The sequence below is a fragment of the Festucalex cinctus genome, chromosome 6, assembly GCF_051991245.1.
Source record: "Festucalex cinctus isolate MCC-2025b chromosome 6, RoL_Fcin_1.0, whole genome shotgun sequence".
Classification (NCBI taxonomy): domain Eukaryota; kingdom Metazoa; phylum Chordata; class Actinopteri; order Syngnathiformes; family Syngnathidae; genus Festucalex; species Festucalex cinctus.
In genome coordinates, this window is record NC_135416.1 from 26,552,223 (window position 1) to 26,563,515 (window position 11,293).

The window sequence follows — 11,293 nt, forward strand, 5'->3', positions numbered from 1 at the left end:
ATTGCTCCTCACCTCACCTGCTGCACATAAATTAGCCACTCCCACCTTTTCTTGCATGTTTTTTCTTTTCTTTTTTCTTTCCTTCTTTCTTTCTTTTTAAACAGGAGACACTCAAGTCTCTATTTTTAACAGTGCAGAAGATGACAGTCAACATATGGGTGCTGTCTGTAGCAAGGAAACGCAAAGAGTACCGACTAATACATTTACTTCAGCCTTAATTAACCATTCATTTCAAAATACAGTAAACAAAGCAGTGGTGTCCAAACTACGGCCCGCCGTCCATTTTTCAGTGGCCCGCGACATATGCTAAAAATGGCATTTGACTCAGTTCAAATAAAATAAACAAAACAAAAATGTTTGGAGATGGTCAAAAGAAGGGAGGGTATTGAAAAACAGGTGCCATTAAAGGTTATTTTATTTTAAGACTAATGAAAAAACTAAAACTAAAATTCAAAAAACAATATTGTTACCGAAAAAATAAAAACGGAAGATGCTTTTTCAAAAACGAAAACTAACTGATTTTATGTTTACAAAACAAAAATTATAGCATGTCAGTATATTATTTCACACGGAAGTGACGTCATCTAGCAGCAGCCAATAAAAAAGCACCTTCAGATGACGTTTGCGCCCATGGTGTTTTTTAAATATTGCGCTCAAGTAATACACATAAAAAAAAAATAAATTAAAAAAAAATAATACTAAAACTAAGAATAAAAACTAACAGAACCACCCTGAAAACTAATAAAAACTAACTAAAGTGAAAAATTCCAAAACTATAATAACCCTACTGCCATATTACAAATAAATTTGTTTATATACTGTAGCATCGTTCTAAATATGCAAAAGCACAAATAAATTATTTGTACAATTTTTAGGACTAAACACAATTTCTCTTCATAACATTATGTGGCCCTTGCGTCCTTCTGGTTTTCTGGATGTGGCCCTCAAATGAAAAAGTTTGGACACCCCTGATATAAAGAGACACACGTGTACACAAAATTACAACAATATTATGGTGAGAGTTCATGTGACTCCTTGTACAATGCAACTCTGAAAACACAAACCAAAAAAAAAAAAAAAAAAAAAAAAAAAAAAAAAAAAGATTCTCTAATCTATTCTAAATACATAACTGCCAGTTTTGTTCATTTTGTTTTGTTTGAAACTAGATCACTCAAGTTTGCTTCAGCTTAGTAAGCAAGTAACTGTAACAGTATGTGGCTAGGTTTGCAAGCGCCCTTACTGTGCTGTTCACAGCTTTTACTTCACTTACTGTGCTGTTCACAGCTTTCACTTCACTATGGAATTCAATACCACCAAAAAGTGGTGATGTTTGCCGTTTTGTGTTTAAAGTTTCATGTTTGTGGTTTACTTCACATTTACAGTATATTCCGATATACAAGGTGCTCGTCAATTTTTTTTTAATATCCTCTGAAAGCTGAATAATTTCCATCATTCCATTCAAAAAGTCAAAATTTCATAGATTATAGCAGGCATGTCAAACTCAGTTTGGCTCTGGGGCCGGATCCAGACTTTCTGTTCTCAGGTGGGCCGGATCAGTAAAAGAATGTCAACTCCAACTATTTAGTTTTGTTTTTCAGTACTATGCTTTATCATTCAGCCTACATTTGTAGCCTACCCTACATATTATAATCACGGATGACAAGGGATCTTTTCTAAGCACAACACATTTATTCACAAACAATGGAGAAAAAAAAATGATTTTCATGTTTGGCATTGAATGTGTTAACAACTGGTTTATTTTAACAGTTGAGTGAATGCAGTTTTACACCTGAACCAACTCACCACACTAAACAAACTCAAGTGGGAGCTATGAAAACAAATGTTTTGCCTTAATTGTCATACTGCTTTGAAATAATAATAAATAAAAATATATAATAATAAATAAAAATACAAAATAAAAGTTTTAGCAGTGCATGGGCAATAAGATTAGACTACATCAGCTCAAACTACTAGGCTGGGCCTACTGAAGCTGAGAATATACTGCACAATATTAATTGTCTTTAATATGAAACCAGATTAATCTTATTTTTAATGATCTGTATTCATGAGTGCAAACAAATGTCGTGTCATCACACTTTTTTCTCTCTCTCACTGCACTCCTGCAGTCTACTTGCTGCTGCTGGTTCCTGAAACTTGGCATCTTTTTGCCTTTACAAGTGCATCGATATCAGGTTTCAAATCCTGAGTAGCAGCACATTTAACAATGTGATTCAAGTGTTCATTTGTTAACCTTGAGCGCTGCTTTGTTTTATTATTGTTCATCACGGAGAAAACCTGTTCACAAAGATAAGTAGTCCCAAACATGGAGAGAACTTTTGCAGCCATGGCTGTTAATTTGGGGTAACTTGGCACAAGATACTGATAAAACGTATCCAATCCCACGGACCCAAATTTATCCTTCATAGCGGAATCGCACTGCAAGTCAATAAGCTCGAGCTGAATGTCAGCTGGCACATCAGAAGGCTTCACTGTAAATGGCGAGCGAAAAAAGCCGAATTTGTTCTCAAGTTCACTGAAAACCTGAAACCTCCGCTCAAACTCTCGCAGAAAATCTGTTATGTTGTCTTTATATTTATCCAAATCGGGACGATCCGGTGCCTTCGGACGCACAGCTGTGAGACATGAGAAGTGCGTGGTGTCACCGCTGGATAGCTGCGTCTCCCACAGCGACAGTTTCATCTTGAACGCACTTATGCTGTCGTAATATTGAGTGACAACTCTATTACGGCCCTGCAATGTAGTGTTAAGTGTATTCAAGTGTTGCGTAATATCAACCATGAAGGCAAGATCCTGCACCCATTCCTTGCATTGAAGTTCCTTTACTGGGCGTCCCTTCTTCTCCATGAACTGTCCAATTTCGCCTCGTAGCTCAAAGAAGCGCTTGAGTACTGCACCTCTGCTTAACCAGCGCACGTCAGTGTGGTATGGTAGGCCAGCATGAATGTCATGATCACTGAGAAATGAGTCAAACTGGCGGTGATTTAGACCGCGAGCTCTGATGAAATTGACAGTTTTCACAACCACGCTCATAACATGGTCCATTTGCAGTGTTTTGCGACAGTGTTCCTCGTTAGACTAATATTGGCAAAGGCCAGTCTCTTTTCAGGGCACACGACTTCTGCAGCCTTCAGCATGCATGTTTTTACAAACTCCCCATCAGCAAATGGCTTGGATGCCTGCACCAGCTCGTTGGCAATAATGTAGCTGGCTCTTACAGCCCCATCAGCGATATCGCGGCTGCGCGTAAAAGCAGACTGCTGTTTCTTCAGACGAGCGACCAATTTTTTTATCTCGTCTTTTCTTATTTGTCCTTTCAAGTCGTCATACTTGTCTTTATGATGAGTCTCGTAGTGGCGCCGAATATTAAACTCTTTGAACACTGCAACTTGCTGATTACAAACCAAGCACACTGGTTTTGCATTCACTTCTGTGAATAAATAATTCTCAGTCCATTTTTCCTGGAAAACCCTGCACTCCGTGTCTACTTTTCTTTTTTTTGACAGTGCCATTTTGGGAAGGGTGTGTTGACCGATAACTTGTTTAGTAGTAGTGGTGAATGGTGAAGCAAGCTTACCGGTTAATTTCTAGTTGGACACATCACGTTGCGAATGTTTATTTCCTGGTACGAACTCGTGTCAGTGCCGCATGCTGGACGTGAGCTCTTTTACTGCCCTCTAGCGGCCGGAGCGAGCATTTGGTTTGTATTTATTTTAAAAAATCATAACTTTTGATAGAAATGAGCTATTGACTCGCTTTTTTTTTTTTATATACTCAGAAATTTATGACGGGCCGGATAAAATCATCCAACGGGCCGGGTCCGGCCCGCGGGCCGTATGTTTGACATGCCTGGATTATAGATTCAGGGCCCATAATTTAAGTGATTTCAAGTATTTATTTATCTTTACATTATTTGGGTTTCCAGCTCATAAAACCCACAAAAACAGGATTTCAAAAAATGTGAATACCGGTACTTAAAGAAATCCCCATGCATACTTTCCCAGTGTTTTGCTTGGGAAAAAAAGATGGATGGCTAGATGGCTGACATTTTCAAAACAATATGTCAATCTTCAGCATAGTTGGTTGGGAATCCCTTTGCCTTAATCACTGCCTCGATGCGCCGTGGCATTTTGGGGGTCTTGGAATCCCAGGCTTTCTTGATGCTTGCTGTCTGCTCTTTGTTTTTGGGTCTGCTGGCCCTCATATTCATCTTGATAATACTGTATTGTGGCCCTTCTTTTCCTCTTGTAATACATACAGAACTATCAAGAGGAAAATGAGGGCCACCAGACCCAAAAACAAAGCCAGGATTCCAAGACCCCAGCCAATGCCACGGCGCATCGAGGCAGTGATGAAGGCAAAGGGATTCAAACTACAGAAGATTGACATATCATGTTGAAAATACCATCCATCCACGCAAAACACTAGGAAGTATGCATGGCAATTTCTTCACAGTATTAGTTTTTTTTTAAATCCTGTTTTCGTGGGTTTTATGAGCTAAAGCCCAAATAATGTAATGATAAACAAACAAATACTTGAAATCACTTAAATTGGGGGCCCTGAATCTATAATCTATGAAAGTTTGACTTTTTTAATGAAATTATGGAAATTATTCAACTTTTAGAGGATATTCTAATTTTTTGACAGGCGCCTAAAAATACAAAAAGGTTAGCTTGAGCCTGCGTGAGCAAAATTGACAGCCCTGGCTGTTTGAAAGCACTATATAAATAAAGATCACTTGACTTGATTATTTTTCGCACAGAAATCTTTCTTTAAAACTTCTGAAGCATTCACGTTAAACAAACAATGAGTCGTTGCCAAATCTTTCAGCCACAGCTGTTCTGGATGATGTAAATATTGTGTATGCTATCTTGCCAAAAACAGTGCTCAATCAATAATCAGCACATGGCTTTATTTTAGTGGTGTCAAAGTTAAAGTGTTAACTAATTAATTAATCACAAGAAATTATCGCATTAATCATTGTATTACCACAGATTAATCACACTATTAATTTTGACCGCAGATGATCCTTTTTAGCCGACAGCGGATGGTTTCGTTAAAGGTAGCTGTTCGAGTTTGAGCAATAAAAATAACTACATGCATTAAAGTAAAGCATTTAATAAATGTTTACCTATGCCATAGGTATTTTTTTCCCTATTTTAAATTATGCAAATAATTAATTGATTAGAAAAAGCAGGATGAGCGTGTGCAGTGGATATAAATTTTTTAAGATGTCCTCATAAATATTAAATGTCGAAAAAATTAACACATAATATGTGCGCTTCAAATTTAACGGGCAAAATATGTTGCGTAAAAAAAGCCTTTTTAAATCAGTGATTAATCATGATTAATCAAAATTCTAAGATGTGATTAATCTGATTAAAAAAAAATAATCGTTTGACAGATCTACTTTATTTACATCTGACATGGCCAAAATGTACTGCAGGTTGTCTGGGTATATGTGACAGCATAACTTGTGTTACATGTATGGGAGAAGTAGAAACCTAGTAGTTGAAAGTTGGGTTTCTGTATAGCAATCTTGCAAGGCAATAAAATAGCAAATAAACCTGCAAAACCCCTTCCGTCTATCAAATTTAACAATCACCTATTTTAGACATTTAAAATGCTGTTTAGGTTTTCTCCTGTCATTAGTCCCAGATATATGCAACTTGCTACGTACGTACTTGAGTAATTGTCTTAAGGCTAGGTTTCCATGGAATGAAAGTGGCATGACTTTGAATAATAATCCTTTATGTGTATTAAAAATTAATATGTACTGTATAAGTTATGTACTTTTACCCATAACCCGCTGTGCTATGGAGAAAAGACTTGCTTATTAGCATTTGAACCTAGCTGTTTCCATTTCTTCCACTCTCCGTCCTCTTCTCTATCTGGCTGGACTTTGTCCTCACATAAGGTCATTTGTAGCTCAGGAAACCGATCGATAATGAGTTCACATTTACTGGCAAAGTGCTTACCTTGTATTCTCAGTGCCATTCAATCCAGCGGGGGACGTACATCTGCCCACTGCAGAGTCAAGTTTCACATGTTCATGATACTCAAGCGACTTCTGTAAAATATCACAAAAATAATTTTGTGAGAAAAACACAAAATCTCTGGGGGGAAGTACTGTTTTGAATATTTATCTCATGTGCAGTAATAGCCACATAATGCGTTAGTACTGCCAGCAAGCATACTGCAAACAATAAAGGCAGTGGCAGCGGGTAATAACCCGTGTTTCAACTCGAAGGAGTGGTGATTGCTTGAATTATAATTGTGGTTCAAATATCTTCTCGAACTACTTGACAAATAGCACAAACTCCTAGTTAACCAGATTGTGGTCTATCGTCTCTTTAGCTCAAACGTGACGTTAGACAACACGCATGAAAGAGAAAGTGGTTAGCTTGCTACAACTTAAATCCCTCTGTTAAAAAGTCCATATTTATGTTGGTCGAAGGTTACCTCGCTACTAGTGCTATAACAGGCGTGTTTAAAAACAAAGGGAAACATGGCTTACCGTGGACAACCGAATTAATTTTTCCGACAACGGTCTAACAAAACGGACTGTATGTAAAAGAATCCAATTTCTTTCCGCAACACATGTACAAAATGCGTACCATCAGTTGCCCAACTGGTCACCGTCTTGCTTAGCCTGTTGCCAACTGGCTCAATTCCTTGTAGAAAAAAAAAAACGATTGGATGTTGTAAAGGCAAAACTAATCAAGCACCGAGTATCGGACTCCTTTCGCTCGATGTTTCGAAAATGCTACTTGAGAGTCTAGAACAGATTAACTGATGTAAAGGAAAACAAAGCGCCGCTGGGAGTTGGAAATACGCTAAACGTTACAGTCTAAAGTGCGTATTTTGTCCCATTGATGAACAAAATATAAATATAAAAGGATCTTGTTTTTTCTTTTCTTTTTTTTTTAAATAAATAAAATAAATAACCGAATCACCAAATCGATTAATAGCATTGTTTTTAAAGTAAATTGCAGTAAAACAGTCTTGTTTCAAGAAAACCTGTCAAGAAATGCCAATAAATTTACGAAAATCTAGATCAACATTGACGTTTGGCTCCAAGCTCTTACATTATTTGTTTCAATTGATACACTGCCATCTAGTGCAATGGTTTGGTAGTACGCCTACAACACAAAATCACTCTTGTCTACCACTCGTAATACTCCATTTATTTTCTTAAGTCCCATGTTAATTACAGTTGTGTTCAAAATTATTCAACCCTCACTATAGTTAAGTGTTTTAGCAAGTTGGACATTCATTTTGTTTTATTTTTTAATTATTTCTTCTAATCACAATCAGATAAGGCAAGGCAACTCAATGTGCTTTACATAAGGAAAGCCAACACATAAGCATCAACAAACACAGTAGTTAACATTCAGAGGAAGAAGAGTAAATAAAAGTAGGTTACAAAATTTACGAGATAAGGACCTATAAAACGAACAAATGCAACGTAAATTACAGCAATGTTTTTATAATATACCAATATATGTTGTTTTTGTGATTGCTTCATTGGCAAAATTATTCTACCTCTTAGTCACATCTGTACTTTGTATAGTAGAACACACTTTGGGAATAATAATGTCTTTTAGATGTGAAATCTAGCTTGATACAAGGTTCTTGCAGGCATAATTATCTTTGCCCGTCCCTCATGGGCAAAGTTGTTTAACAAAAATGGTCTTGTGTTCGGCAACTGTCTTCTTCACGTCCCATCATAGATTCTTTATTCTATTTAAGTTGGATAATGGGATTGTTCACTTCAGAATCTTCCTGCACGTTGTCTGCAACCAAGCTATACGGTAGATTTGAAGGTATGCTTGGAATTGCTGTCCTATTGAAAGGTCCATCGTCTCCCAAGCTTCAGCTTTATCACCAACTTCATCACATTTACACCTCCATCCTGACAGACAATTGAACTCATGGTACCTTGCACACGCTGGAGATTCCCTGTATCCGAAGAAGCAAAACAGCCACAGAGGATGACTTCCCCCTTGCTTTGGCTCACAGTAGGTATGGTGCACTTTTCTTCATAGGCCTCATCCTTCTTCAGACATGTTGTTGATGCACACGCCCAAAGAGACCAAATTTTGTCTGGTTGCTCCAGAGGACAGTTATCCACAATATTTGAGGTTTGTTTGAACACGTGTTTTTTGGCCAACTGGAATCGACTCTTCTTGTATTTTGAAGTCAGTCGGGAGCACCAGCGAGTTTTAGCATGGAAGCCTCCCTTGACCTCACACTGTGTACCTTACTTTCTGGGCCGAAAGCTGAGTGCGCCCCTCAGCTTTGGGCATATGAATCCTATCACAGTTCCTTCAGTGTCATTTGGGATTTTTTTCCCCCCCCAACCTTTTGCTAAACAGCAGTTACCAACAGCATCCTCTTTCTGTCGTGGCCAGGTAATGTTTCCACTGTGCCATTTAGCTTTAGCAGACAGACAGACAGACTTCAATAAATAATGTGTAAAATAAGATGCATGGGGTAAGGTGCATGCAAATTTGAAATTTTAATAGAATTAAAGTTTATCCATCCATCCATCCATCCATTTTCTTGACTGCTTATTTCTCACAAGGGTCGCGGGGAATTAAAGTTTAGTCCTTTGCAAATACAGCCTTAAGATTAATTAAATACCACTAATAGTGAGTATAGTGAATGGTTTTCTGTTTGGTATTTATTACATTATGGAACAGTTTGTATTTCCAAGGGAACAAATAATAATTGTATGAAGTTCATAACATTGAATTAGTTGTTTACTAATACATCAATTCAGTTTTACACTTTTAACATTCATAAAAAAATTATACACTACTCACATTTAGTACAGAGTTCATTCATGTCCGACTCCTGTCACACAATATTTTAATAGAGAATGTTAAGTCAACAGTATAAGACAAAAGTGTGATACAAGCAACCACCGTCTCCATTATCGCCAACTCTAAACTTCTGTTGGCAATGTTTCTTAGCTGTCGTATCTTGTTAAAACAGATCACCGTAACTACCATGTATAGCAATAGTCCAGTAACAGTGAAGCCAACCATTAATCTGTCAAAAGGGAGACAACACTGCCCCGTAAATTCACCCAATATTACAACCAGAGTGACAAGAGACATGAGGATACAGACACCATATGACGTTCCAGACACCCACGACTGCCAACGATGGAATCCATGACCTGCTTCCACAAACAGAGGAATCATCTGAAGACCACCCCACACTTGGACAATCTTGAGAAGACCAGGTAAACTGCCCATGAAACCTCTTTGCTCCTGGACTTGGGAGCACAGGATGTAGGATTCCGAGACGTAGCCGAGGAAAGTGAGGCCTGACGTCACGGTAGCTGCCACGGGACGTGGCCAGGCCTTTTGGCGTTCCATGATGAGCCATGGAAAAATGATGGTGGCGCTGAGACACATGAGTGACCCCAAAACTGCCACAGTCACAGTCAGGTTTTTCCATGACACTGGAAGGAGGCTGTGAAACTGGATGGTGCTGAGAATGTGGATCAGCAGAGTAAGTGTGAAGAAGAAGCACCAGGTAAATATGCAGAAGATCCTGATGGTCGGGAGCTGCTGAAGATTCTTGGTTAGCTCAGATGAATCGAGCGCGATCACCAGACTGAATGTCGTACAACTGGAGAACACCTCCCATGACCTCACCCAAAAAAGAGGACTTGCAAAGTCTCTGGCCTCGAGTACAATCGCAGGCATTGCAACAAGGTTAAATGTAGATGTGCAACAGCTACTATGAGAGCCACTATTTCCTTAGTAGCGTAAAATGTTGCTCTTTCTCAGTGATTCCAAAATTGTTAATCCCGTTGAGTTCAGTAAAAAGAATTGAAGTAAGACTATAACAAAAGTACAAAAATGGTCCCTTGTTCTTTACAGCACTGACACTTGATCAACGATTTACATCATGGAATGTATATTGTGCATCACGCTCTGTCAAAATAAGCCACGCCTACTTCCCTTTTGAGGTTTCAGCAGTGGCACTTGGCTCACGGAAGGAAGGTGCAGATGGCCACAATAAAAGGTAATGCAAACACAGTTATCCTCCCACGGCTCTTGCGTCTCACGAAATGCTGCTGCGCTTTTTGTTTTTTGTTTTTTGTTTTAATGAGACACGAATAATAAATCATTATGACCATAGCTTCTTTATTAACGCAATAAACGGCACTTTGTCACCACTAATACAAAAACTAAGCAACCATGAAATATACAGTAGGCTACTGTGTTTTTGTTTGTTTGTGGGGCTAAACAAGGTAGCCAACTGGAAACTACACATTTACCTCACGTGTGTGCTTAAACCTCAAGGAATTGTAACCTGTTCTGTGGTAGTTTTATTTTTTGTGTGCGTGCGTGCGTGCGTGCGTGCGTGCGTGCGTGCGTGCGTTTGTTTGCATTGTTTTCACGCGCTGTCACTATGCTTGTGTGTATGGAGAGAAATTTGTATCTTTATTTTCAATCAAACAAAAAAGGAATTTGCAATCAAAAAAAAATTTCAATCAAACAAAAAGGGGATTTGCAATCAAAAAAAAATTTCAATCAAACAAAAAGGGGATTTGCAACCTCAAATAAATTTTAATCAAACAAAAAAGGGTTTTCATATAAAATAAATATTTGCAAACAAAAAAAAACATTTCAAACATGGATTTGTATTTTAATAAAATCTTTTGCAAACATTTTTTTCGTTTTGTTTGCGAATCTGTTTTTTGGTTGCGAATCTTTTTTGGTTGCGAATCTGTTTTTTGATTGAAACCTGTTTTTTGGTTGCGAATCTTTTTCTGTGTTGTGTGGGCGGGGTCCTCCGTTCAACCGATGATAGAAGCCTTGTCATTGGTCAGCTTGGAAGCCGCTGCGACAACTTTCATTGGTCAGATAGGAATGGGGGTGTGACAATGTTTGTCTGACTATTTCCTGGTTCATTTTGTCCAGTCGCCGCCAGCATCGAGGTAAATATAACACCCCCCCCCCACACACACACACACTTCTAGTTTTCTGTTTTGTTTATCTGACATTTATCTAAAAGCAACCCTTGATCTATCGTTTATCCGGTGATTTGTTCTAACCATTACAATTAACGTAATCACTCACTCAGCATTGCTTAGCCATGTTAGCTAGCTAGGTAACTGATGGTCCGATACATGAGTCAGTCATGAAGCTATGTTGTTGGCAGTCAAAACACAAATATACGACTCATTGGGATAGCGGTCACCATGAAGGTTTTTTGTGTGTTTTTTTTAACTCCGAAAGAAACCTTTGCA

General features: G+C 38.2%; 2 protein-coding genes across 4 annotated transcripts in view; both read right to left on the bottom strand.

The window, feature by feature from the left end:
- Window positions 1-6,756, bottom strand: part of LOC144020243 (testis-expressed protein 2-like) — a 44,933-nt gene extending 38,177 nt beyond the window's left edge. For 2 of the 3 annotated variants that reach the window (XM_077523525.1, XM_077523523.1), the window contains exons 1-2: window positions 6,536-6,690; window positions 5,997-6,088 (exon numbers count right to left, since the gene is read on the bottom strand). The gene's annotated coding sequence lies outside the window, so the exon portion shown is untranslated. Of the gene's footprint in view, window positions 1-5,996; window positions 6,089-6,535 lie in introns of all 3 variants that reach the window. The other variant, XM_077523524.1, reaches the window with a different exon arrangement.
- Window positions 6,757-8,706: 1,950 nt separating this feature from the next.
- LOC144021167 (myeloid-associated differentiation marker homolog) lies at window positions 8,707-9,937 on the bottom strand. The gene has a single exon (XM_077525235.1). The coding sequence runs from the start codon at window positions 9,738-9,740 to the stop codon at window positions 8,865-8,867; it is 876 nt and encodes a 291-aa protein (XP_077381361.1). The 5' UTR covers window positions 9,741-9,937; the 3' UTR covers window positions 8,707-8,864.
- Window positions 9,938-11,293: the final 1,356 nt, after the last annotated feature.